Source organism: Hippocampus bargibanti, linkage group LG07 (assembly GCF_051943395.1).
Source record: "Hippocampus bargibanti isolate YZ-2025 linkage group LG07, ASM5194339v1, whole genome shotgun sequence".
In the NCBI taxonomy this organism is placed as follows: Eukaryota; Metazoa; Chordata; class Actinopteri; order Syngnathiformes; family Syngnathidae; genus Hippocampus; species Hippocampus bargibanti.
The window spans coordinates 18,070,444-18,096,280 of NC_142740.1; the positions used below are offsets into that span (position 1 = coordinate 18,070,444).

Consider the following 25,837-nt stretch of genomic DNA (forward strand, 5'->3'; position numbering starts at 1 on the left):
AAAATATGCCACTATTAACATTAGGCTAAATAGGAGATGGCTTTTTTTACATTGACAAAATCGTTGTTCTTATAAAGATTACAACTTTATCTTGAACATTTACGACTTTATTGTTATAAAACTGAAACTTTCTCCTAAAAACATGACAATTGTAAAATAATAAAACCACTACTATAGTGTTACACCAAATTAGTCAATTTTTAGCTTGTTTCAGAGTACACACACTAGTTACGGTATGTTAATTGGCTTTTGTCTACTGAAAGGGTGCTTAAAATGTCTCTGCTGCAAGATAAGGCGCTTCTGGTCCCACAAATGTTGAAATCCATTGGCATAGAAGACAACTCAATCGGCTTCTCTGTTTAAATAAGATTGTTCTATTATTTCCATTTTTAATTACAAACGAACATTCTGTATATACAGGAATGTCTGTGCTTAGTGGTTGTCTTCCCCATTCTAATTTGCCCAATGCAAATATCACAATGCCACAAACTTTCATGTTTAAATGTCCAAGTGGAAGCTAAATGGGAAATGCAATTAAGATAATATTTGAAAATAAAACACAAGTTGTTACTGGAATATTAACACACAAGAAACAAAAAAACAACACTATGACTCCTCCTCACCATCATGAACACCAGACCTTCCTATTAACATGAATAAAATGAGCAGTTCTAACTTGAAACACCATCTTGAGTTTCTCTGGGTTCAACCATCAGTTGCTGGGTCACTGACCATCAAGTCATTCAATCATCTGAACATGATTTCTCTCCTTTCCCGGTAATGTACTGTATTTGTTCATATATCCTTTCAGGTTGACAGGCGCACTAAACACGATGTTCTACATCCCCTCAGTGGGGGGGTTGTCAGCAAGCATTGCAGGTTGCGGTTCACACTGTCGTGCTTGTCATTTCTTCTGAAGAGATCCAACAGGGGGACAAACACGCGGCCCCCTCACTGCACCGAGTGAATGGCTTGTTTGTTCGAGCTCAAGTACTGCTGGAGTCTGTCCCACTGATGTGGGGGTGCCAGCGAGCAGGGGATGGGGGGCAAGAGAAAAGTAGGGGGCTGCCTTTCTAAAAGACACTCAGTCTTCTGTCCTTTTGGGGCAAAAGGTGTTATTTACAGTATATAGCATATACTGTGGATTCTCAAGAAAATACGGATGAGATGAATGATCATCCAACATGGAAGATCAGGGAAAGGGCAGCTAAATGGCAACTTACCTGTCAGCACATAACCCATGCATTGTCTTGCTCAGGCTTGGAGTTGACCCCTTAACTATATTAAATTGATGTCCTCGTGCTATATTTGGTCACGCACTATGGGTGCATCCCCAAAAATGTAAACATGCAGACTGCTGTCGTTCATTTTTGCGGGTCAACTTACCAGTGAAATTCATTATTTAGACTCACTTAACATAGTTACACATGCTTTTTCTTTCCTCGCTAAATTTGCTGAGGCGCCCCTCAAGAAATGAGCTTGAAAAAAAATCCTGGAGTATTTCACTGTGTAGTGGATCCATATGATGAGAATGTTTCACTTTTTTAACCCAAGTACAGAATAGTTTCATAAAGATGCACCTGTATACATATATAATATATATGAAATATATATGCAAATATATGATTTATTTGCATATTTTTTTCTTCCACTAAGACCACCACCTCAACAGTGCATTGCTCATCATTTTTTAGAAGTACTAGTAACCATTTCTGATACTACAACCATGACCACCCCCTCCCAGAAAAAGCTTAGGTTCTTTAGTGTTTCATTATTTGAGGCACATGCCCAGACTTGCCCCAGCTTCCACTTGATTGAGGAAGTGAAGGTCAGCCAGTGCATGTTTCTCACTCTTGATGTGCGCCATCAGTGCCACATGGGCACGCCATCAGCGGCAGTTGCTAATAAAGGAGACAAACATGCAAAACAAAAATAAAATATCGGCCATTGCTTCCCCAAAACCATCCTGAAGGAAAACCCTTCCAACCCTGCAACGAGGCTAGCCTAAGCCGAGTGGTGCACTGAGGGAGAATGCAGACGCCGGATCTCAGCTCTTGTGCGGCATCCTCGCTTTTATGGGCTCGAGGGCAAATTGACGCCATTTGCCCTGGCGCCCTTGGCTTTCTGGAGGGCGGCTTGAATACGGAAATGAGTCCGAGATTCCATAGAGTAGTTTTTGTAATTTTGCCTAGACAAAAAAAAGTTGCGTTAGGAATTCACAATGAGGAACATTTATGCCCAAATGATGCCACTCAAAAATCTTTTAAATTGCCTTTAGCTACCACAAGCTTGCAACAAAACACTTTAGACAAGGGTATGGCCTGACTAAATACATATGAAAAATATATAGGTTCAAAATAAATAAATATGTAGTTTAAATACCCGTTTGAAAATGAACTGTCAAAAAATGCATTGATCAACTTTCTGTCAGCCATTTTGGAAATAATGTCATTGGATGCCCCAGCAGAAGCAAAGACCTGCGTTTGAATTCCTTGTTGGGTCGGGGAGCCACCAATCAACATTTTAAAAAAATTGCAAAACAGCTTTGGGGGGGATTAAATCCGAGACAATGCTGTCAAAAAGAGGATATGCTTGATTAAGGGTTAAGAATATCAAAGTTTAAGCGACCCCTTGGTAAAGAAGTGGAAAGCCATCTTGAGCGCTTAATTCTGGAAACACTGCTCGGGGTGAAGAAATGAGAAAACAAGATGAACGTCAAAGTGCTTACAAATGGTCAAAGATCATTGAATCACGAACGATGGCATTGCTGAACATTTTGATAATATTCACATTATTATGAATGTACTGTAAATGTTGTGAAGGAGCTCAATTTAGCAAAGGTTTGTGCCAGGTATTTTCAAAGACAATTTACAGACACCCAAACGCAAGCCCATTTCAAAGCTTGCTGAGGGCTTATTGAGTGTCACAAATGTGACAAAAACTTTTCTCAACCATTTGACAGGAAATGAGACCTGGGTTCCGATCTTTCGAAAATGTTTATTTGTTGCTCCTGTTGCAAAGTAAAGAAATTAACCATAGCTCTGTGCTTGCGATGGACATCCAATGATGACAGAGATGGATATGACAACACAATTTTTTTGATTTTTAACAGTTAATCTGAGTAATTCAAATACACAATGTTGAAATGTATGAAAAAATATCAATTGTAAATTGCATAAATTAAAAAAGGCTCATTACTTTTTGACTCATACTCTATCTAAAGTGAGTTATGTACACAAATGTCATCCTTGTGGTGAATAGGCTATCTATTTTTTTGTAACATTTTCTACACTGAGATTAACATATTTTTATACTTTGATGAACATTAACAGTTTTAAGACCAGTGGTTAATATTGCATGGAAGGTTGTATGAGAACAACAGTTCAACCCTAGGTCACAACCATGAAACGTCGTAGGTCAGGACAATCACAAATCAAAAACGGGGGTCTTCAATGGCTTGAGCCATTGAAGCACAGATTTACAGAAAGGTATTAGAATTCACCGTCACTTACTTTGCTGCTTCTAGTAGTTTTACAGCTTCATCATTCCGGCCTTGTTCCAGACATAACAAGCTGTGTTCTAACAATGCATTGGGAACTAGGTAGTGGTCATACTTGATCTGGGCCTCACTGCAGAAGAGATGGGTTTGAAATAGATTTTATCAATAACAGTCATAGTCATTTCAATACTCACTAGTATATTAGTGATGCATGTGATGCATGTGTTCGTATCTGGACAGTGGTGGGCCGCCAGGGCCTGCAAGGGCTTCTCTGCTGGCCGATAAATATCTGAATAATAATAATAATAATTCATTTTATTTCTAAGGGCCTTTCAAAACTCTCAAGGACACTTTACAGTCGGGATAAGAACGTTTTGGTTTTTTTTGTGCGGGTAAGCAGCGTGAATTACAGGTCTGCTGGAAGGCGCTAGAAACGAGAATTTTTGCAAACTATAATTGGCTAGTCACTTGTCAATCATAGTATCACTAGCTGCTAGTGATAAGAGCATACTGGTCGCGGGCTGCATAAGCAAATATATTGTTACGTTGATTTAATAGTGGTTTTGTCAACCCACAATGGCTGAAAGAGAAGAAGAAATGATTTGGTTGTAGATATACAGTACTGTTAAAGTCATTTTCAACAGGGACTTTTCAATAATAGATCATTAAGGTTGGACAGCTCCGTAGCTAGCAAAAATAGCAAATAATATTGGAATGTTATCATGAATCCACATGTTCATTGTAAAAATTCTAACAGTTTAATGACAGTATTTCTTAAGTTTCTTCAAGTCACAAGTTATTTCCTGGCCAACGGCATCCTCTAGTGGACGTGTAGTAATATCACACCATACTAGCAAATGACTGATTCAGACATAGCACTACTGAAGGCCTAGGAGTGACATGCAAGGCCCGCCACTGTGTCTGGATGATACTTACTTGCAGAGGACAAGAGTAAAGTAGTGTTCGGCCTCATCGTGATGTCCCAGGTGCTTGAGACACAGTCCTTTCAGCAAGCTCAGCAGACACTGATCATCAAATGAGAACTCGGACCCTTGACAGACCAATTTGATTACAAAACGCAAAAGGGAAATTTATCACCTTGTCATCCGAGTGATGATTCTTCGTACTTTGCATGCTTTCAAGTTTCGCCTGTGCCTCGTCCAATGTCTTCAGCATGTTTTCAGTCAGCCCTTTGTGCTTGCCGATAATCGTGTAGCCGTTCCATACGTACATCATCTCCTGGGCAAGAAGTGTGGCAAATCACAATTTTTGGTCATCACTCTCAATGCTGCAAGTGTTTAACCTGCGTCCTGACCTCCTACATGACTTTTTATATCTTGGACTTGTACATGTTGAGGAACTTAAATTCACTATCACATTTCATTAGATCAAATCACTTATTCACCATGAAAACCGAAATACTGTGTCGAGTAATGGAAAACTCGTCTTTTCAAGGGGGGAACTAAAAATAACTTATAATGTTGTTATACCAGTGCACACACACTAATGAACTGAGGATGTAGCTGTGTTCAGATTCAACTCATTATATTCAAACTTAAGTTAAATGGGAGTAGAGACACAATTGGCACAATTTAAAAGCATTAGATTGGTTTGTTCATGAGTCAAATTAAGTCTATTTGCATGCCGCATGTGTAGAAGCAGCACTGACCAATGGGGGGACAGGAAGAGGAATGGGGTTTTCTGTGAGGTAGCGACGAGCTTTCCTGATGGCAAACTTCTCCGTGGGTAAAGACTTGCCAGCAATTTTCTGCTTCAGCCCTTGCACTTGCCTGCAATATATATTGCACATGTATTCATAAAACTCCTCTTTGATATGATTAATTAGATATGTGAATTAATAAGGGGAGGAACGATTTTGAAAAATAATCACAACCCCCCCAAATTTAAAAACATAACCATCCAAAAATAAAAGTGTTTTTTTTTTCTCTCACAACTACAATTTTTTCGTGACTTGAAAAGTGCATTCTATTACAATTCTATGTCGACATAAAATGAATTAATTATTCAACCTGATAACACTTAAAACAACATTTTCCAATTTGAAGTTGAAATCACGTGTTTTATTCCAAGATCCCGTCTCGACGAAACACAGTTAACCCAATCCCTGTTTTATCGTCACTATAATTAATGATACCTTTTGCAATTGGTATGAGAGAATTGTAAAAACTCGTTTGACAACCTGAACAGAGTGAGCGCCGTCTCCCCAAAGGTTAGACAATCATCCTCCGTTAGCATGCTGAGGTAGGCTGCTTTCATATACGCATAGGTTGCCTGAGGGAGGAAAAAGAACGATTACTGCCGCGATCTCACATAAACCTCACTTTTACAGAGTGAAAAAGGAAACAGAAAGAAAAATATATGGGTCCTGGGGCTTGCTTTTTCAGCAATGGTGACATCGTAGTTATTTGCGATTTCCTGTTCAAAGTCGGCAAGACTATATTGTGTCTGCACATGACAACACTCCACCTTAGACCAAGAGTTCTCCTTGCTGAGCAGGTCGGCGTAGAAGTAGGCCATCTTCCAGTGCCGTTGATATGTGAAGCACCACATCAGCTCCCAGTAGCACATGTGATGGAATTGCTTCCATTGCTGCTGAGCCTCGCAGCACTCCTCAAACCGTTTGATAGCCTGAGAGGGACCCACACATGACATGTCATTGTGTTTTGTTTGCCTTATTGAACGTTGTACTATCTGCTTGGATTATCGTCATTTTAAAATCACAAAGTAGTCATCGTTTCTCTTAGCAACTATCTCGTTTGTAAGTGACAAGTATTACTCAAAGGCAGTAGTAGTGGAACCTCTGAAGTCAGCTTACTAAAATGTGGCACAATTTGGTGTTCAACCATAAACGTATAAAAACATAATCTTCAAGCATTAAAAAACATATTTCAAACCATCATAAAATTGGCTAAAATTAGCTCAATGAGCTGTGAAGGCAAGTGATGATGATGTATGGTTCAGGTGAATTGTTCCACTCCATCAAGAGTTTACATGACCAAGATTCTTGTAATATTTGCAATAATTGAGAGCAGGGTATGACTTACGGACATGTCTTTTTGTAGTATTTTCATGTACCTGTATTTTATTTTTTTAATGAAGCCAATGTTTGTCAAGGAAGAAAAAAAAATGGCATTTTTTTTCTTAGAGAAAGAAGAAAACAAATAATTAATTAAAAAAATGCCCCTGAGCACAAAGGTTTGCACATTCCTGATCTAAAGAATAAGTTCTGTGTGGGTGTTTTGCTTCTTATTTTTTGTAATCACTAAAGGGAACCAATTATGACATAAGTACATGTGATCCTAACCACCCAAGTTATTGTGACGTCAAACAGTCTGATTGTTCATTACAATATGAACAATGAAAAGATCAAAGTCACAAGTCGGTCAATGTCAAATAATTTCCAGAGCACTTACAGCATCCAAGTTGCCTTTTATCTCCTCGATTCGGCCAGCGAAGAACAAGAAGATTGATCCCTACGAGAAAAACAACCCACATCTGTTAGCTTAGTGAAACACGCGAGAAAACACATCAAGACTGTAAAAGCACAAACAGTTCGCACACCTTCGGGTATTTCTTGAGATATGGCTGCAGCAGTTTTTCGGCATCTTCTACATCTCCTTCTCCAGTGCCTGCACGCCACACAAAGTATGCAATGCCCAAAATATGTTTTAAAAAACTGTGTCTGGTGTATCTGCATGTATTTGTGTGTGTTTACTTGCCTAGTATAAAGCTCATGAAGGTGTGATAACAAAGCAGCAACATGTTACATAAGAATGATCGGAATGTGCTTTCTGCACAGCCATCCTGAAGCTGCCGGAGACCAAATTCCTGCACACAATTACACCAAAACGTCAATCACAATTGGTTGCTATATGGACAATATACAAGTGTCTGTACATCAGAGCACCGTTGTTGATTATAGTCAGATACAACAATTAGAGGACACCATACAAAACGGAGTAAAAAAAGTATAAGATACTATATCAAGAAGAAATTAGTTGAGGTTGAATCAACATGGCCTCTGGTATTCCAAGGGCGGACATGACAGTTATGTGATGGATATTCATTAAAAATATTGGCCATTGTAATAATTCATTTCCCTGACAATCTTTTTCCCTTCTGGGATAGCGCTAGTTGAATTTTGACATTCTACTCAATCAAAAATTCACAATATCAGAGATCTGTATTTCTTGGGAATAATGGGGACAACTAACTTTTTGTCAAATCTAAAATGAAATCTAAATATATCGAATATTCATAACACTGAACACCAACTGCTTTAGCCGCTTTCACTTTCACGTGCCATTTCATGCTAGCTTGGTTTTAAAGTCGTATGCTTCAAAACTCAGAGCATTTTCTGAAATCTTTTGAAACGCACAGAGGGGTAAAACCCACCTTGTTACCCGAGAAACCCACAAACTCCAGCAGCTTCAGCATTCGTGTGGGCAACATGGAAATCATCTGCAGGAGGAAGAGAAGCAAAGGAACCAAAGGTCTCTGATTGATGCTGTGCCAGTAGGTATACAATACAATTGACAATTTTCACTGCAAAGACACCCCGCGACCATAATGAGGAATAAGCGGTACGGAAAATGGATGGATGTAATTTTCACTGCAAAGACCCTCTCACCAAATTAAAGGCTCCAACTCCCAACTTGACTCCTCCCTCAACATGACCATGATTGCTGCCATGGCTGTACGCAGTGGACTCCAGCAGTTTGTGGAGCTCTCTGCGGTAATGTGGTTAATGTGAGACATGGAAGGAAATTAGCAAAGAACTTGACATTTTGACATGGTGACCAGGAAGATTCAGACACTCACTTGTACGTCTGATAGCTATTCCTCACTTTGATTCCGCCTTTGATGAAACTGATCATATTTTCATCCTGGGGAGACGCGGTTAAAGGATGACAATATACAGTACTGTATTCCCATTCGTGATTCCAAACAAGTAGAGGCCTCTTGACTGACCTGGAGGAAAGTGAGCGCTGCCCTCTGCAGGAGGCATTCAGCATAGCAGACTTCGGCATGAATCTCATCTGTGGCCAAAGTGTGATTTTTGCTCTGTTCAGTGATTACAAAACTCTCTATATTGTTCTGTTCTCTCCCACTGCTGTACCCCCCCCCTCTCTCTCTCTCTCTCACACACGCACACATACGCACGCACACACACATACACACGCACACACACTCTCTCAGTCACTCTGCATGTCTTGCTCCACCCCCCATCTCTCTGTCTTCCTCCCTCCCTCACTCTCTCTCACTCACTCACTCACTCACTCACTCACTCACTCACTCACTCACTCACTCACTCACTCACTCACTCACTCACCTTCTGTGAAGCCTTTAGATAAACTTGACTTCTTGCGGTGCCTGATGAGGGAAGAAAAAAATACAGTGATAAGTTTTCTGTCCCTGCACATCTGTCTATATTTGCTTTCTTATTACTGTATGAAATCAGCTTCTTTTATTACACCTCTAATGGGCGGTGAGTTTGATGTGTGACGGGTGCGGCTTTTTTCTGAACAATGTCTTTCACTGTGTCAGTCAATTGTGAGATTCTCTATAATTTATGTCGAAATTGTGTCAGCATTGCCACATACAATTAGCAGATGGTGCTACGGTAAGATTTCCTATTTCAAATACAGTAGGGATGTATTCTATACACACAAAGTATGACTGAAAATCTCGTGCTCTGGAATGAGTCAAGTCTCCAAAAATCTCCAATAATGCCACAAAAGGTCGCTTGTTATTTGTAATAAAAATTCAGTTTAACTGGAATTTGGAATTTGTTTGGGATGCTGAAAAATTAAATATAGTATCCTTTAGGGATTAATTGGCCAATGACAGTGTCTGAAATGACAAAAAGTTACTGGACACCAGGGCAGACAACTCTGAAAAGTTTCCTGCCCGGCCATAAAGTTGCCTGCCTGATTTTTCATAGCTTGAAACACAATAAGACGATGAAAATGTTTCTTCAGCCGTCATCTGTCCTTTTTTTGAAGGTGTCGGACGTTTCGCTTCTTATCCAAGATGCTTCTTCAGCGAATTAAAGTCTTACTGGTAGTATCGGCCCTATATATATATCCCTAATGTCCAGACATAGCGGCGCCGGACACTGCTATGATAGGTCCCTACTCTCAGGTTGGGGGGCGCAGAGGACCACACCCTGCGGCCTCACCGATTGTTCCTACATTCCTGACGAACGACTGGCCTGATTGCCCCACTCCCTACGGTATCCCCTCATCAGCATTAAAATTTGCCTAAGCAGGCTATTGTATGAACGATCCGAATTGAACATCACCCCACCAAACCGGTTTAATGAAGGATTTAGTTGTTTTATGAAAATCGCTTCTTTTACTCCGCTTTCAAACCATCTGTTCTTTCGCTAAGATTTTAACCTCATTGTCGTCAAATGAGTGGTTGCTAGCTAGGCCCACTGGTATTATCACTGCGATGTTGATAAAGTCTTTTTTTTGAGAATTGGTTTAGTTTCCCCAATGTACTGCTCTTTACAATTATCATTCTTACAATGTATTGAATAAACTACATTACTTTGTTTTTCATTTGGCAGCCTATCTTTTGGATGCACTAATTTTTGCCTTAAAGTGTTTATCGGTTTGAAATAAGTAGGAATTGTGTGTTGCCAAAGGACTCTTTGTAGTTTTTCAGCGTTCATCATGTAAAGGTAAGTATGTCTCACCGCTGGCAAATAGCCTGGGCCTCTTTCATGGTGTTTCCTGCTTCCAGTATATGTTGGGGTTCAAAGGTCATCATGGCCTGCATTTCGAGGAAGGTGGCGTAGGTCAGGGCATGATACATGCTGTCTTTGATTCTGTGAAAGTAAAATGAAGTTAAGTGACCAGCCAAGGGGAACACAGCGCATATTGTTTGAGATGGAAGAGGATTAAGTGAATATTAACTCAATCACTGCCATTCCCTAATTTATTTGGGAATTTAAAATATGACGCGGAGCGCCATTCCCGAATTTGTTTGGGTTTTGGTTTTTCTTGCGGGGGAATGACGATAAAAAGTGCTTGTCAGAGCTCTGGCAATGTTTTTCCCTCCCACGAGGGGGCAGCATTTGCCATTTGTACAGCCGCTCCCACTTGCATCTCATATTACTCCAGACCCATATAACTTAGGAATTAACTCTTTTTTTATAATGAAAGAAGAGTATCTAAGCTTTCTGACGCTGCATTGAAAACTCAATATTCTGTAGGCCTTGAAATTTGAGTGAAAATGAAAAAACCCTGGTACTGGGTGGACATATTTTTGCACATATCTGGCAGTGAATGAGTTAAAGTGTGATGTGAGTGAAAAAAGAGTTAAAAAAATACATGTAATTAATGCCCATGGCTGCTGGTTTGTCACGTCACACCCGTGAAAAAAAAAAATCCCACACAAGCCAAATAGTGCTTGACGTCATCGTAATTCTACTTGTTGTTCCAGTCGGAAACTATTACCAAACGATGATTAAAGAGAAAAGAATTCAATCCAAAAAAAGTGGGAGTGAAAAAGCAACCTCAAGACAATGTTAGGCTAGGGAGACACAAAATACATTGCTGACAAACACACCTATTGAGCTACAGAAATTTGTACACTGTTGTTCTCACTGCCGCTCCTTCACAAAATCCGCATCGACATGTTTTTGACAGCATCAGGCGTCCTCCAGACAAGTCACTAAATTAAAATCCACTGCTAATATTTTTTAAATCCTAAAGACCAATAAAGATTTGTGCCTGAAAGGGTCAAATAAAAGGGAGTCTGAGATAACTATTACTGAGCTAAACTTTCTTCTCAAAAACGTTGCCTGACCAGGAAGCACTAATGTCACACTCATAGCAGGCAGAAGAACTAAGCGGTTGACAAGAAAGATTTTAGGACGGAGCTGTGGGAAGAGTTGCTTTGCTGATGAGAAAGAAGGAGAATTCCAAATATGTCACAGCAATGCTTCAAAGGTTTTTAAGACTGAGTGACGCCTCACATGAGATCCTGCGATTGTGTCGGCCTTGCATAGTAACTGCAATAGCATTGTACAAGTTGCACAGCTCTGCTCATCTCGGTAATAATATAGGTGTGCGGCCACTTGCAACTGAACTTCTTAAGCACAATTAAATGGTCGATTAAAGGCTAAGCAAGCGATTTGAAGAACTATATTGTCACAACAAACAACACAAAGTAGCAGGCCGAAATCCTGTATGGAAATTCAAGCTGCGTAGCTGCTTTGTCCCTCATCGGAGTCCCTCACTGACTGTAACGTAGACAATGCAAAAAGTGACGATGTCATCAGCACACATTGTGTCACGATAGTACATAATAGGGCTCAGATTCCTTTCAAGGTATTACAAACTCCACAATGCATCCTTACTGCTGCCGTGATGCATTGAGAAGATAGAATTAAAGGACAACCGACGTCACTTTTTTGTTTCTTAACTGATATCAGAAAAACGTTTTATAGCATCTGAAATACCCAAAACACACAGTATGATATTTTTATTCAAATGCGAACATCTCTGACAATATGTTAGTTCAGTCATGACAGAAAAATGTTCTTAAGCCCAACCAGTGCTAATATGTCGAAAAAAAATAGCGCATGGGAGCAACATAAAGGTGAGACACTCATGAGGGTTTTGATGGAGAGAACAGTCTAGTAACTTGATGACATGGTGTTTGTTACCAGTTCTGGATGACAACAGGTGTTCGCAGATACAGCACCAAGCAGCACGTAATACATGTCATCTCTATGTCAATGAATGGCAACATTATGTCTTCAATGCCCAACAAATAATAATTAGGAACATTTGAAGGGCAGAACAGAGGATCTAAAATAAATGATAAAATAATGATAATGTAGTGAAAATGGCATTCAAAAGAAATTCAACATTTGCAGGCATTCTATGAGTGAATCATTCATACACGGACTGTATAGTTAAAATATATTATGATGGGCATAGATTGACCTTTTTTTGTTTTGTTTTTTTTGTTTTGTTTTTTGGAGGGGGGGGTGGCTTTAAAAAATCTGAATTGGAACAGCAAGTGTCAGCAAGTGTCCCTAAGATGTCCACATTAAGCGCTTTGTTACAGCTTCAGCTGTTGTTAAAGCACTATATAAATCAATATATATTGTCTTGTCTTGTATTGTATTGTATTGTAACTATTCCATTGTATTCCCTGTATTAGTTGAGTTATTATTTTATTTGTGACATCTGCACTAAGAGGAACTCTGTTTGTGCATTTATTTCTGACCACTGTGCGCGTAGCATGGACAATTAATTGAATTTCCAGAGGGGACAAATAAAGGAAGTCTGCTTCCTCAGTGATGAACATGTGCTATTGAGCGTGTGGCTTGTCACGTGTGCTGAAAGCTGCTGTTGCTGTCCAACTGTGCTGCAGTGGATGCTCCTACCTGGGTCTGAGGCGGGCCTGCGCCTCCTCAAAGTCATTGTGGAGGAAGAGATCCAGGGAGGCCATGCAGTCCTCCAGAGCCTTCGACAGGTCCGAGGTCGAGCATCTAGATGAACACAGGATGTGGGCAAACACAGGATGTGATGATTAACCAAGTAGTCCCTGTAAATTCACAAATAAAAACTCATCTTTCCTTTTTCCCTCCACATCATTTGTTGGAGCGCTGACTTCTGCTCTAGCTAGCAAAATGCTAACAATCAAAATAAGGGGTAACTATACGTCTTTGTAAGCTCTCAGTCGTACAGGAGTGGTCGATGATAAGGTTTCTTCAGCCGTCATCTGTACTTCTTTGAAGGTGTCGGACGTTTCGCTTCTTAAACGTCCGACACCTTCAAAGAATTACAGATGACGGCTGAAGAAACCTTTTCATTGAAGGGGTAACTATATAATAGGATGGGGCAATGACAGGCGATCCCACACACGTTACAGTTTGAGCAAAAGGAAAAGAAGTACCTCTGTCTCTTGAGCCACACACTTGCACTCTGTAAACAAATATAGTGCAGCTCAGCTCCAGGCAAACAGATATCAGAGCGATTGGAAATCATTGTAACCTGTCTTCAGCTCTTCAGATGGAGCCACACAAAACAACAAATGTCATTTTGGAGCGGTTTCATAGCATGGTAATGCACACTGTTGAATCTGTTACTGGGGCACTTGTTTACATTTCCAACACAGATATATTTCAAGGACAACCGACATCACTTTTTTGTTTCCTAACTGACATCAGAAAAACGTTTTATAGCATCTAAAATACCCAAAACAAGCAGTATGATATTCTTATTCAAATGCAAAACACCAATAAAAATGACTTAAAGTGTCCAAAATCTGCAAAAAATTGAGCTGCGAATTGGGCATTTTCAGAAAGTCCCGCCCCCAGTTCGTGACGTCACGCCAAGACGTCTTGCATTGCTGGAGAATCAAAACAATGGCTTCAGATTCGGAGAATATGCTTTCTTGTTACACATCCAATTATGAATATGATTCAAATAATTCTGAAGAGGAAAGCATCCATATTTGCAATCGATTAAAGAAGTCCTTCCGTGTCATTTTGAGGCATTGGGGCGTTCCTTCAGTGACGTCACGTACGGACTCGTCACCAACTCAAAAACAACACTTCCGGAATATTCAGCGCGAGTCCCAAAATGTAAAATATAGCTATATGCGGTGGAATCTTTGTAAAATACGCTCAGTAGAAGTCATTTGAAGCAATTTTACAAATTATGGACACAACTTGTCCGGAGACATCAGTTGTCCTTTAAGATGTGGATGTTTCATGAAGAATGTCAGCAATAATGGGTTTAAAGCAAATTAGGAGAAATTAATTGTGCAGATTCAAAATGATATTCACAGATTGGAAAAGTTGTGAAAAGCAACGTTTTTAGGGTGGAAATTTAAACCACCAAAATGAATATTCTCTAATGTGTATGGCTTGATTTAGGTTTGGCCTATATATTCTAATATTTTAAGTTTAGAACCATGCCAAAAACTGATTTCTATTTTATTTAGGAAAAAAAGTAGAAGCCCAGATTTAAATTTATGTTTGTGACAAACAGTAAATTTACTGGATTTGAATTAGTATCGATGGGAGTACAAGTGCTAACATATTTTTTTAATGGAAAGTGAAGATTAATTTCCATCATTATTAAATCTGACATGATCAAATCAAAACTCTGCAGAAGACAATGTAAAGGCTCTAATTAGATCTGCCTTTTGAACTTAATGTATCGAGATTTTTATTGTCTTATTATTTCCATAATTATATTTTGTACTTGCTGTATAGCGAGTATCTGTGGCTTTTGTAAAAATTAGAGAAATGTTGAGACATTACAGATTGGGTACCCTGTGTTTTTACAAAAAAATGCCAGCAATAAATATAGGTTCAATGTTAGTATAAATGAATTATTCATGAGCTGCTTTAGGTAATACGTATATAAGTACTTATATTTTTTAGAGCAAAGAAACTCCCTAGTTATGATATCAGTGGATGCACATGACTTTCACGTGAAGAGCATAGCGGGAGCCACTTCATGCTCCCCCCTTCCTCCTTCGTGCCCCCTTTGCCGGATTCCAATCGCAAGGCTCATGATCGACTTGAAATGGGACTTTTATTTCTCCATTTCTGCATGCAGCGTGAACTTATCACCAAAGTGAAGCACACTGAAGCATGTCAATGTGTTGTCAGTTGTTATCAAACTGACTTATTCTGTTGACTGGTCGCTTTCTGAAACTTTGTCGCCGATCCATTCAATTGTTGAGTTGATTTTGTGGTCTTGAGCCACAAACAACAGATTTGCACGTCCCAACTATCATACGCCACATAGCGCCCACCCTCCATTCCATCATACGGATCACATGACTTTGGCAAATTGTTTTCAATTCAAGCAAACGAGAAAAGACTCAGTCACGGCTAACTTAAGGTTTGACAACTCGGACCATTAGAGAAGAATAGAAGAGCACAACCAGGACAAACTACTAATCTGTGTCATAGCGATAACGAAGATGCAGCATTCACTTGACATTCCAACCTATTAAAGCAACACAAAGAAACTGTCACACGCACACATACACACGCGGATGCCCCCCCCCCCCCACACACACACATACACACTCACACACAGGAGCGCATACACTGGGCAGCATTGGCTAATGACATGCGGGTGACCACTAGGCTCACCATATGACCAGCAGCAGGTTGGACTGTCTGAATTGAAGGAAGGAATAAAATACAACAAATGAGGGGTCCTTTTTTGTGACAATGGCACGAGGGTCCCTTCATAAGTTTATATGTGCGGTAAGCATAAGAGTCAGGTGCTCACCCACATGCATTTCAGACCAAAAAAGTGGCCAATGTTTGTGAACAGTAGAAATTACAAGAAAAGCTCGAGAGTTTGGAAAATCCAGTCAGAATTTAAGAATGGAAAAGATGTCATTTTACAAGAAGTGGCAAGACAGGAAAATGTGGAATGTTCTGAGAATAAGTCACGATATTAGGAGAGGAAAGTAAATGTCTTGAGACAATGATAAATAATAATAACTAAACGTTCTTTACGTTACTACTATGAACGAGCAAGAATAAATCTACCAAGAATAAATACAAGCATGTTTTGGGGCTTTTGAGTGGAATTTTGGGCTTTTTTTGTTTTGAATTATTTTTGGCTTGAAACATTACAATATTTGAATCAGAAATATTTATTCAGAACTTGATTTTCAGATTTACCCATGTAATCTTGTGATTCGCTGACTTTTATTCTTCTCAATGTTGTGATTCATTAATTAATTCATTTATTTGTTTATTCCATTTATTCGTTTGTTCATTCATTCATTCTTTCAATGTATTTATTTATTTATCTATCTATTCGGCTCTTTGGCTGTTTATTTATTTATTTGTTTGTTCGTTCGTTCCTTTATTCATTCATTCATTAATCCACCAATCCATTATCCGTACCGCCTATTCCTCATTGGGGTCGCGGCGGGGGGTGCGGCAGCCAATCCCAGCCGTCTTCGGATACTAGTTGGGGGACATCCTGAACTGGTTGCCAGCCAATCGCAGGGCACACCGAGACAAACAACCATCCGCACTCAAACCACACCTGGGGACACTTTCGAGCAGAAGTCGGGAACCTATGGCTCGCGAGCCATACATGGCTCCTTTGATGATTGCATATGGCTCGCCGATAAAACTAAATACATATTCTCACTTTTTTCGCCATTCATTTCCTGTTGGGGCTGCAGTTGGCGGAAAGCACAATTTTGATTGGATGACACTGACCTAGGTTGGCGGAAAGCGCAATTTTGATTGGATGATACTGGTCGTCATGTTGAAACAGGTAAATGGCCCTTTAAATGAGCCCAACGAGTAAAAAAAAAAATGACGAGTACGCTTCAGCTTGAAAGCACCGGAGAATTCGCAATTCTAATTTGCAAGAAACAATAACATCGATGAAACAGTCGAAAAACATTTCTAAGTATTTTACTCCTCTGGCTCTCTTAGTCAAAAAGGTTCCTGACCGCTGCTTTAGAGTGTTCAATCTGCCTGCCATGCATGTTTTTGGAATGTGGGAAGAAACCGGAGGACCCGGAGAAAACCCAACTACCTCACGACCTCAGCACTGTGAAACCAGCATGCTAACCACTTGACTACTGGGCGGCCCTATTTATCTGTCTGTCTGTCTGTGTGTCTGTCTGCCTGCCTGCCTGCCTATTTATGTATTTATTTATTGGGTGTGGGCCAAATAATATTTTGTACTCATCAAATGCCATGTAGAAAAAAAACAAGGACTTGCATGCATGTTTTTGGAATGTGGGAGGAAACCGGAGGACCCGGAGAAAACCCAACTACCTCACGACCTCAGCACTGTGAAACCAGCATGCTAATCACTTGACTACTGGGCGGCCCTATTTATCTGTCTGTCTGTCTGTCTGTCTGTCTGTCTGTCTGTCTGCCTGCCTGCCTGCCTATTTATGTATTTATTTAATTGGTGTGGGCCAAATAATATTTTGTACTCATCAAATGCCACGTAGAAAAAAACAAGGACTTCATGCATGTTTTTGGAATGTGGGAGGAAACCGGAGGACCCGGAGAAAACCCACACGTGCCCGGGGAGAATATGCAAACTCCACACAGGGAGGTCGGACCAGGACACGAACCGGCGACCTCTGCACTGTGAAGCCGGAGTGCTAACCACTTGACTACCGGGTCGCACTCCATCATCATATGATCTCAAAAAGAGTATGTGAATTTTTTTACTGAAGGAGTAATCAGACTTTTTTAACATTGTTTTCTTTCTGCTTTCACTGCAGCGATAAAAACAAAACAGTGTATTTGTTTTTCAAATGAGACACAGCCTCTGTAATAACATAATTAAGAAAACTGCCTTTCATTTGCAGGTCACTCCCAGTTCACCTAATTCTGACTTGTCCATAATGTGAGTCTCATTATGTTCTGCTCGCTTGAAAGTTTTAGTTTTTCCCCAAGCGGGCAAAACTCCCGTGTTGGTCATTTTGCAGGTCGCAACATATCGGTTATTCAGCAATTCAATTTCGGAGCTGATCACTGGGCCAGTCACAAGATGGAGTCATGCCATATAAACAGAGGAAATTTGTTTAAAACTCAGTTTTTCTGGGTGTGATGCCTCATTTTCTTCACTTTTACACACCACTTCACTTATAGTGTGCTTTTGTCAACATCACATGCAATCGGTAAACGTGAAGTCCGAAGTCTTCCTTGTTGCTGAATGTCAGGCAAGGTTGAATCGTTTTACAGTACCATTTGACAGTTTTATTATTGAGATATTAACATCTGGTATTTGCTGTCTTGGATGACACCCTAGGAATGCAAAAAAATGTGACTTAAAACTTTGCCTGGATAACTATGATGGTGATGACTGAGTTAGGAACAAACGAGTTCGCTTTACATGACACTGAAATCCAATCACATTTTAATTCATTCACAAATGTATTTGGAAATTGAAAATATGACGTAGAGCAATATTCCCGCATTCGTTCAGGTTATGTTTTATCTTGTTTGAGTGCCGATAAAGAGCTTCCCATGGCTTCTGGCAATGTTTTCTCCTTCCTACAAGGTGGCAGCATTTCCCCCTTTTCCATGTTAGTGCTTTGTTCTAGCTTCAGCTGTTGTTAAAGCACTATATATATACCAGAACGAGAACGAGTTAAGTTGTCGTTTTCGCTTTCATTGTTTTTTCTTTTTGCAGCGTACAGGCAAATCAAAATTTAGAATTGTGTGCTTTCCGCGTAGTACTACGCTGTGCTGCAAAGCAGCATTATGGTCCATATGATAAGATCCAGTATGTAATTTAAGGGCACAAAACAGAGGCTGAGCGGATCCCCAACTATAACCTCCAGTACTCTTATTCGTCATTGTTCCCATAGAACGAGGAGTTTATATTTACTGAATATGGTTAAAAAAAGTACAGATGACGCTTGAAGAAAGCTTCTCATCGATGGACCACTCGTGTACGACTGAGACAGACGTACTGAATATGGTTGTATGTGAGGTAATTTGTATTCTATTTTTTCCTGGGTTTGGGGCGATTAGGGCATTTTAGAAGTCAACTTCTGCTAAAAAATTATTTATTTTCTCTTGAACTCGAAAATTAATTTAACCTAATGTTGACCCCAAAGCCGTTACATTTTCTGTAATGGCGACAAAGCAAGGAATGAATCATTTTTTTACAACATTGGAATAACCAACTCAATTGGTACAAAAACAGTTAGTATCAATATCTGAAAAAACACATCATCCTCTGACTGCATTGTGAAAAAGTGCAACAAGGACAATGAACACTGCAGATAATACTGTAAGGCCATTTTTTTTGTTTTTTCAGCTCTCACGCTTGATATCGTGGCCAGATTTCCTGATTATCATTGAAGCAAGCGCATTCAAACATAAAATCACGAAGGGAGAGCAGCAACGATTCAGATTCACACCTTTGCGTAATTCGTCGGCACTCGGCGAGTTAATGGCATTCCATTATCGACCCTGCCTCAGTGTTGTAACTGCTGTCACTACGAGCTGTCAGCGCTGCGACACAAGGAGGCTTGAAAAAAACAATCGCAGCAAGTTTGTCCACATGCCTGAGCTACGACACATGTATTCACCGTGCAATAATGGGAAAGGAAAAAAGCAAAGTAACAGACGGGCCATGTTGCACAAGTGACGTCTCTTACCCGTTCGACAGAGGACGTTCTCCTGACATTTTCGTGCCTGAAGAAACTAATGCGGATGAGCTCCGTAGATTAAAAGGATGGTGTTTCTTTCGCAAAGAGAATCAGCAGCAGGGCAGCTGGAGAGGGAGAGAAAGGGAGCGGAAAGAGGTTGAGGAGGAGGAGGAGGAGGAGGCACGGGATGAAAGATGGGAGGAGGAGGAAGTACTTGGCAAGTTTATAATAAGACTGGGATGACTATCACGCATCACACAAGGGGACACCAGATGCTATCCGTCCTATCTGCGGTCCAGTATGCCCGTGCACACAACTCAATTAGTGGGAACATTCCTGAATCATTTCACGCATTGTAAAGGGCCATAATTCAACTCAGGGTGGCCCGGTGGTTAATTGGTTAGCGCGTTGGCCTCACAGTGCAGAGGTGCTGGGTTCAATTGGTTCTGACCTTCCCGTGTGGAGTTTGCATGTTTTCCTCATGCCTGTGTGGGTTTTCTCTGGGTACTCTGGTTTCCTCCCACATTCCAAAAACATGCATGGCAGGTTAACGGAACACCCTAATTTGTCCCCAGGTGTGACTGTGAGTGCAAATGGTTGTTTGTTTGTGCGTGCTCTGAAATTGTGTGGCAACCAGTTCCCGGAAGATAACTGGGATAGGCTTCAGCATGCACTGTGACATTTGTGAGGATAAGATGCTCAGAAAATTACTGAATTTTATAGATGAATATTTCTACTTTAACTGTGCCAATAGTTAAGAGTGCCAACAACTACCGATAACAATGTTCTACTCCTTCAGTAGAAAAAGACACTACAGCGCAGCAGAGTCAAGACGAATAGGCTCAGCAGCAAAATATTGTTTTAAAACACCGTTCTTTAAACTATTAAAAAAGAGGTTTTATTTTTTTGTTTCATTCTGCAGTTTGTACAGTTTTGCATTGCAAAAAAAAAAAAATATATACTACATTGTACTTTGCGGATTTCACCTATTGCGGGCTATTTTTGGAATGTATCATTCGCGATAAACGAGGGTTCACTGTGTTGAGTTTTAGGACTACATAAACATAAGCATTATAAACCTTCGACCAGTGGTTCTTAATCTTGTTAGAGGCATCAAACTTTTTTCCCTTTCAAATTGCTGCTGTGGACTGCAAATTTCCCCATTGTGGGACGAATAAAGGTTTTCTGATTCTGATTCTGAACCCCACCAGTTTCATATGCTCATTCACGAACCCTTCTTTCAATGACTGTGCCCACTAACTGCAGACTAGACTGAGGGACCTCACCAAACCCCTAGTGGTTTAAGAACCACTGCCTTAGACTATCTTCTTTTATCAGAATAAAAGAGTTAATTCTTTAATTATATGGATCTGGAAATACATGAGCTTGAAATGAGGGCGGCTGTCAAAACTACAATGTAATACATACATATTGGTTTATATAGCGCTTTAACAATAGCTGAAGCTGGAACAAAGTGCATGGAAAAAGGGAAACGCTGCCCTGCTGTGGAAAAGAAAAAAAAACATTGCCAGAGGTCATGGCCAGCGCTTCATCGGCACCCAAACATGAAAAAACAAAACCCGCACACATTCGGGAATGGTGTCAATTTTCAATTCCCAAATACATTTGTAAATGGCAGTGAATGAGTTAAAATCAACTGTTCGCCTTGAGAATGTGGACTTTTAATTTAAGCAATTCTGAGTCTTGCACTGAATGTTTGAGGCCAAATTGGGGAAGGGCCCTCAATCATGACAATTTGGTCGTCAAGAATCATTTGGCCTTTTGATACACCTTCAAAGTGCTTTTACAGGTAATACTTGTTGTTACTTGTTAAAAAGGACGTCACAGGGAACTCCCAACATCCACTGCCCAATCAGAACTCTTCACTTCTCAGCTTGTAAAAAAATGACAACATATAAATCCGTCCATTATCTCCTGCATATATTCTCTTAGTTTTTGCACGTGAGCATAGCCTGATTCCGGCCGGGCTTGTTGCCAGTCAATTGCAAGGAGAATAGAAAAACAAGTCTTCACACTTCTTTTCACATCTAAAGAGTTGGTTGCCAGAACAAGAAAAACTTTCTGCTTTTGAAGAGTCATAGGAAATGTAGTCTCATTTGGTGGCTTGATCAAATGTAAAATGGAGCTTTGCTGGTGGCATATTTTCAATGTTACAAGCAAGTGGCCCGAGACAAGGTAAAGCACAGAGCCAGATTTCAATAGCTGGAGTGACTGAGGGGGAAAAGTTGGATCACGTGAGTGCAATGGCTCGTCTACAGCTGTGAACTGTGAACGTGTTCAGTCTGAGCAAAATTACTAAAACAACCACTAGTCACCAGATTGACTCTCCATGTTCAACCTTGTGTTTTTCCCTCACTCTAAGTGTCGCTGCATGCCAAGAAAAGCTATCCAATAACAACATGTTTCAACTAAAATAAACCATTTCAGATACAGTGCTTCAGAATGTCTTATCTATGATGTATGAATTCATTTATTTGAAATACGACACATTCATTAATATTGTGTCTATTAATATTATGGTCGTGAGAGATTACAACACCCCCACAAAAAATTGTGACGGTAACGTGATTTTCATTTTCTGTACCGTGGGGGCACCCTGAACTGGTTGCCAGCCAATCGTAGGGCACACAGAGACAAACAGCCAGTCACTCTCACACCTAGAGACAATTTCGAGTTATCAATCTGCCTACCATGCATGTTTTTGGAATGTGGGAGGTAACCAGAAAGAAAACCCACGCAGTTCCTGGGGAGAACATACAAACTCCACACAGGGAGGCTGGACCGAATCTTGAACTCACAACCTCTGCACTGTGGAGTGTGCGTGCTAACCAGTCCCTCTTGAAGTCATCTTAACAAAATGATACAACACATAAGACACAGAGAGTCATTCAATCTTAACCACTTTTCTTATTTTGGTCATGAATGTCCGATATAATTATCAGGTCTTTAACCTGATAAGATGTTAAGCTGTCCACTGACATGAACGCTGTCCCTAAAAGGGTTAAAAAAGAATTTGTAGTGTAACTTGAGGTTACACTATACAAAGAAAAACAAAGGAGGAGATACTTCAAAAGTAAACAATGACATCAATGTGTCACAAGTCAATGTAATTCAGTCAGGTTATTGTGAAAGTGTCACCATGGCAACAGTTAAATCCTCGGTTTGGGCTTACCCATTGGAAGGATTTTCTTGTTGGGGGACATCTGTGGTGTCTTGTAACTGCAATCTAAAAGAATGAACAACAGCAGAGGAAGAAGATCATCTGCAGGGATGAAATCCATCTCAGCAGCAAACAATTGCTTGAAGAATACAAGTGGGGGTTGGGGTTGAGGGGAACACGGTTAGCAGGAGGAATCTAAAGCTTCGACTGAAATAAATGTTTGTGAGCTTTGAGAAACTTGTTGACTGAAGTCAGAGTGGGGCAAAAATGGATGAGTCCCCGTGGTAAAAAAAAAAAAGCCTCGGTTGTGAATTCATTTTCAACCCACAAAAAGATGACCGGAATCTACACTAGACTGTAACGTTAGCAGTGACGCTAACAGTAGCACAGCGTAGAGTCACCTGGCTGGCCCCGATCATCCACAGTTGTCATTGGAATGGCACAGTGCACATATCACTGCATCATACCGAATTTAAAGCTGCTCATTCTGGTTGAATTAGAACATCCAGTAACTTTAAAACCCCTGTCATGCATTGCAAAAGCATATTTCCGAAATGTTGCTGGTGGTGCACTGTTGCTCTGGCGATGACAAATAAACTTTTCCTGCAGTTTTTTTGGTAGAATTTCACATATTTGACCAGGGCACATTGTCCATTACAAGAACATAAGTTAAAGTACTTTTGGCTTGATTTTAGTACTCACGAAACAAAGTGACCTAGCTGGTCAGATAGGTACATGAAACTACTTGAATTAACTTGATATCATTAAATTCACTCACTTGAAGTCATTGATGATCGGATCCAATGCTGGAGAGTTTATGACTGAAAGACTATTGCAAAACACAGAAGAATAACCATGTCCATTTTCTCTCTCTCTCCCGCAAAAATGTCAAGCTGTAAAGTCATTGGATGGAAGGTACCTGCTTGGGGACTCTGGGTCATCAGGGACACTTTGTGTCTTCGTGACATTCCTGTGAAGAGATTAAAGGTCAACTTTATCTGATAGATCTTGCGATTATGAGAAAATAGCAGCCGAATGAATGTCTCATTCAGGCCAGACTGACACCAAAAGCCATTTTAAGGCTTGACACAAATGGAGGTTTTTATCAGATTAAAAGGAAGGCTACTCAACAGTAAGTGGCTTGGCCATTGTGGGTTTTATTGAGTGTGGATTTTATTCAAATAAAAAAATTTCATACTTCCTGGAATATCAAATGTGAGTGTGACTGTTGGTTCGGACTACAGATGAAAAACGGACTTAAAAGGCATGACAATATTTCAAACTGTCAAGTTTAACTATTGATAATATTGTAGTTTGCCTTATTTGTTCTGCACTGCTCTGCCCTTTTAAGAGAGAGATGTATTTTTGTTTGAGACTTCCACCTCCCAGGCAAAGGCTCACTGCTAAAACGACAAGTGACATGGCTAAAAATAGACTGTAATCACTTTTGGGCTCACATATAGAAAATGGTAACACAGTTGTTTGCTGTAATGTCTTACTTCCGATCAATGGCATAATTGATAGATTGTGCAAATGATGAAAATACAGTCGATCAGGAATTTTGTGTTGAAAAGCAAAATATCGACCACTTTCAATCAGATCACAGCAAAACATTTTTCCATGATTGATGTGACCTATAAATAAAAATATGTATTCATTTATTTATTTGTGTGTTTGTGTATGTGTTTTTTATTTATTTGTTGAGTTATTTTGTTTGCTAGTTAGTTTCTTTGTTTGATTGTTTTTTTATGAGGGGTAAGTAAATAGAACTGATAATGGTTGCTGTTCCAACATCATGATCTTTTTTCCAAACATATTCCTTTTTGTACAGCACAAATCTCTGATCCTCACATTGCCAGTGGTGGTTGTTTTTTGTTTGTTTGTTTCATTGTTAAGTTATTGAAATTAAAAAATAATATGAATTCGTTTATAACATGCATGTTCCACTTTTTACTGCAAGTACGAGAGTTAAATATGTTCTTAAACTTTCACCAGTCACTACATTCGGGTACTTTTACCACCTCGAAGGGGTTCATTTTCGACTGGTAAGTCTAATGTTTTGTCTGCTGAGTAAGGTGAGATATGAATTTGTTCTTGAGTGACACGTTTACTTCCTGAACGCAAGCCACTAATACATTGACATATCAACGTGGAAGTATTCAACCCTCGGCAACAAATAAACAAAAATAAACGAGAGACATACTGTGATGGTCGTGGTTATGTCAAATTATACGATGAATGACAGGGTGGCTAACAAGCCTGCTTGACCACATCAAGTGGTGCAATGTCGCCGAACAAGCTGTCGGCATAAGCAGCACACTCTACAAGTTTAGGGAAGTCTTTAAACCACCATAGCATAACATTTATACAATTAACACGCATGAAATAAGCAATATGCATTTTCAAGAGCGGCGTTGGTACCCCCCCAAACCCTCACTCTAGGCGGACTCACTTGCTGTCATTTTCCTTTACACTCCGTCTCCACTTGAGAAAACTCATTCCACAGCGGGCACGGGCAGCTTCTTGACGGGAGGTGACACTCGGGCGGGAAGCTCCAACGGAGTTGAGGTAGAAAGGGAAGAAAGGTGCCGGCCAGAAGTAGGGGGGGGGGGAGAGCTGGAGGGAGGGAGAGCTGGAGGGGGAGAGAGAGAGAGAGAGAGAGAGAGAGAGAGAGAGAGAGAGAGAGAGAGAGAGAGAGAGAGAGAGAGAGAGAGAGAGAGAGAGAGAGAGAGAGAGAGAGAGAGAGAGAGAGAGCGTGAGAGAGAGCGTGACGTGGGAAAGTGCGTTTGCCTTCAAGTCAAATAGACAGGCAAAGGTGGGAGGATCGATTAAATTAACATCAAGAGACCATTCCTCCACACTTAGAAACTTTCTGGTAGAATCTTTCTTTTCTACTGGGACAAAATCTCAGCTGCTCCCCACCAAAGGAACAGCCTCCCCCCATTTATTTGAATTCTGGTCCGGGCCTACACTTTTGTAAACTCCAC

At 40.2% G+C, this 25,837-nt stretch overlaps 1 protein-coding gene across 3 annotated transcripts; it reads right to left on the reverse strand.

The window, feature by feature from the left end:
* Window positions 1-91: 91 nt before the first annotated feature.
* Window positions 92-25,450, reverse strand: ttc39a (tetratricopeptide repeat domain 39A). 3 transcript variants are annotated; one of them, XM_089001286.1, is made up of 21 exons: window positions 25,303-25,450; window positions 23,770-23,820; window positions 23,629-23,679; window positions 22,863-22,916; window positions 12,930-13,034; window positions 10,224-10,355; window positions 8,853-8,893; window positions 8,492-8,559; window positions 8,342-8,406; window positions 8,151-8,250; window positions 7,916-7,981; window positions 7,240-7,348; window positions 7,082-7,149; window positions 6,934-6,993; window positions 5,987-6,148; window positions 5,700-5,791; window positions 5,169-5,289; window positions 4,627-4,738; window positions 4,436-4,550; window positions 3,513-3,629; window positions 92-2,188 (listed from the first exon to the last, which is right to left on the reverse strand). In XM_089001286.1, exons 1-21 carry the CDS (start codon window positions 25,347-25,349, stop codon window positions 2,074-2,076), a joined length of 1,851 nt encoding a protein of 616 aa, XP_088857412.1. In that variant the 5' UTR covers window positions 25,350-25,450; the 3' UTR covers window positions 92-2,073. The 3 variants fall into 3 exon arrangements, with proteins under 3 accessions (XP_088857412.1, XP_088857411.1, XP_088857413.1); XM_089001285.1 differs by having other exon boundaries at window positions 4,436-4,524; window positions 4,598-4,738; XM_089001287.1 differs by lacking the exons at window positions 23,770-23,820; window positions 25,303-25,450 and adding an exon at window positions 19,679-19,794 and having other exon boundaries at window positions 4,436-4,524; window positions 4,598-4,738.
* Window positions 25,451-25,837: the final 387 nt, after the last annotated feature.

Coding starts and splice junctions, on each gene's coding strand:
- ttc39a (XM_089001285.1), bottom strand. CDS start 25,349: ATGAGTTTTCTCAAGTGGAGACGGAGTGTAAAGGAAAATGACAGCAA. Junction 8,251..8,341: donor AATAGCTATCAGACGTACAA/GTGAGTGTCTGA, acceptor ACATTACCGCAG/AGAGCTCCACAAACTGCTGG. Junction 6,149..6,933: donor TAAAAGGCAACTTGGATGCT/GTAAGTGCTCTG, acceptor GGTCCCTCTCAG/GCTATCAAACGGTTTGAGGA.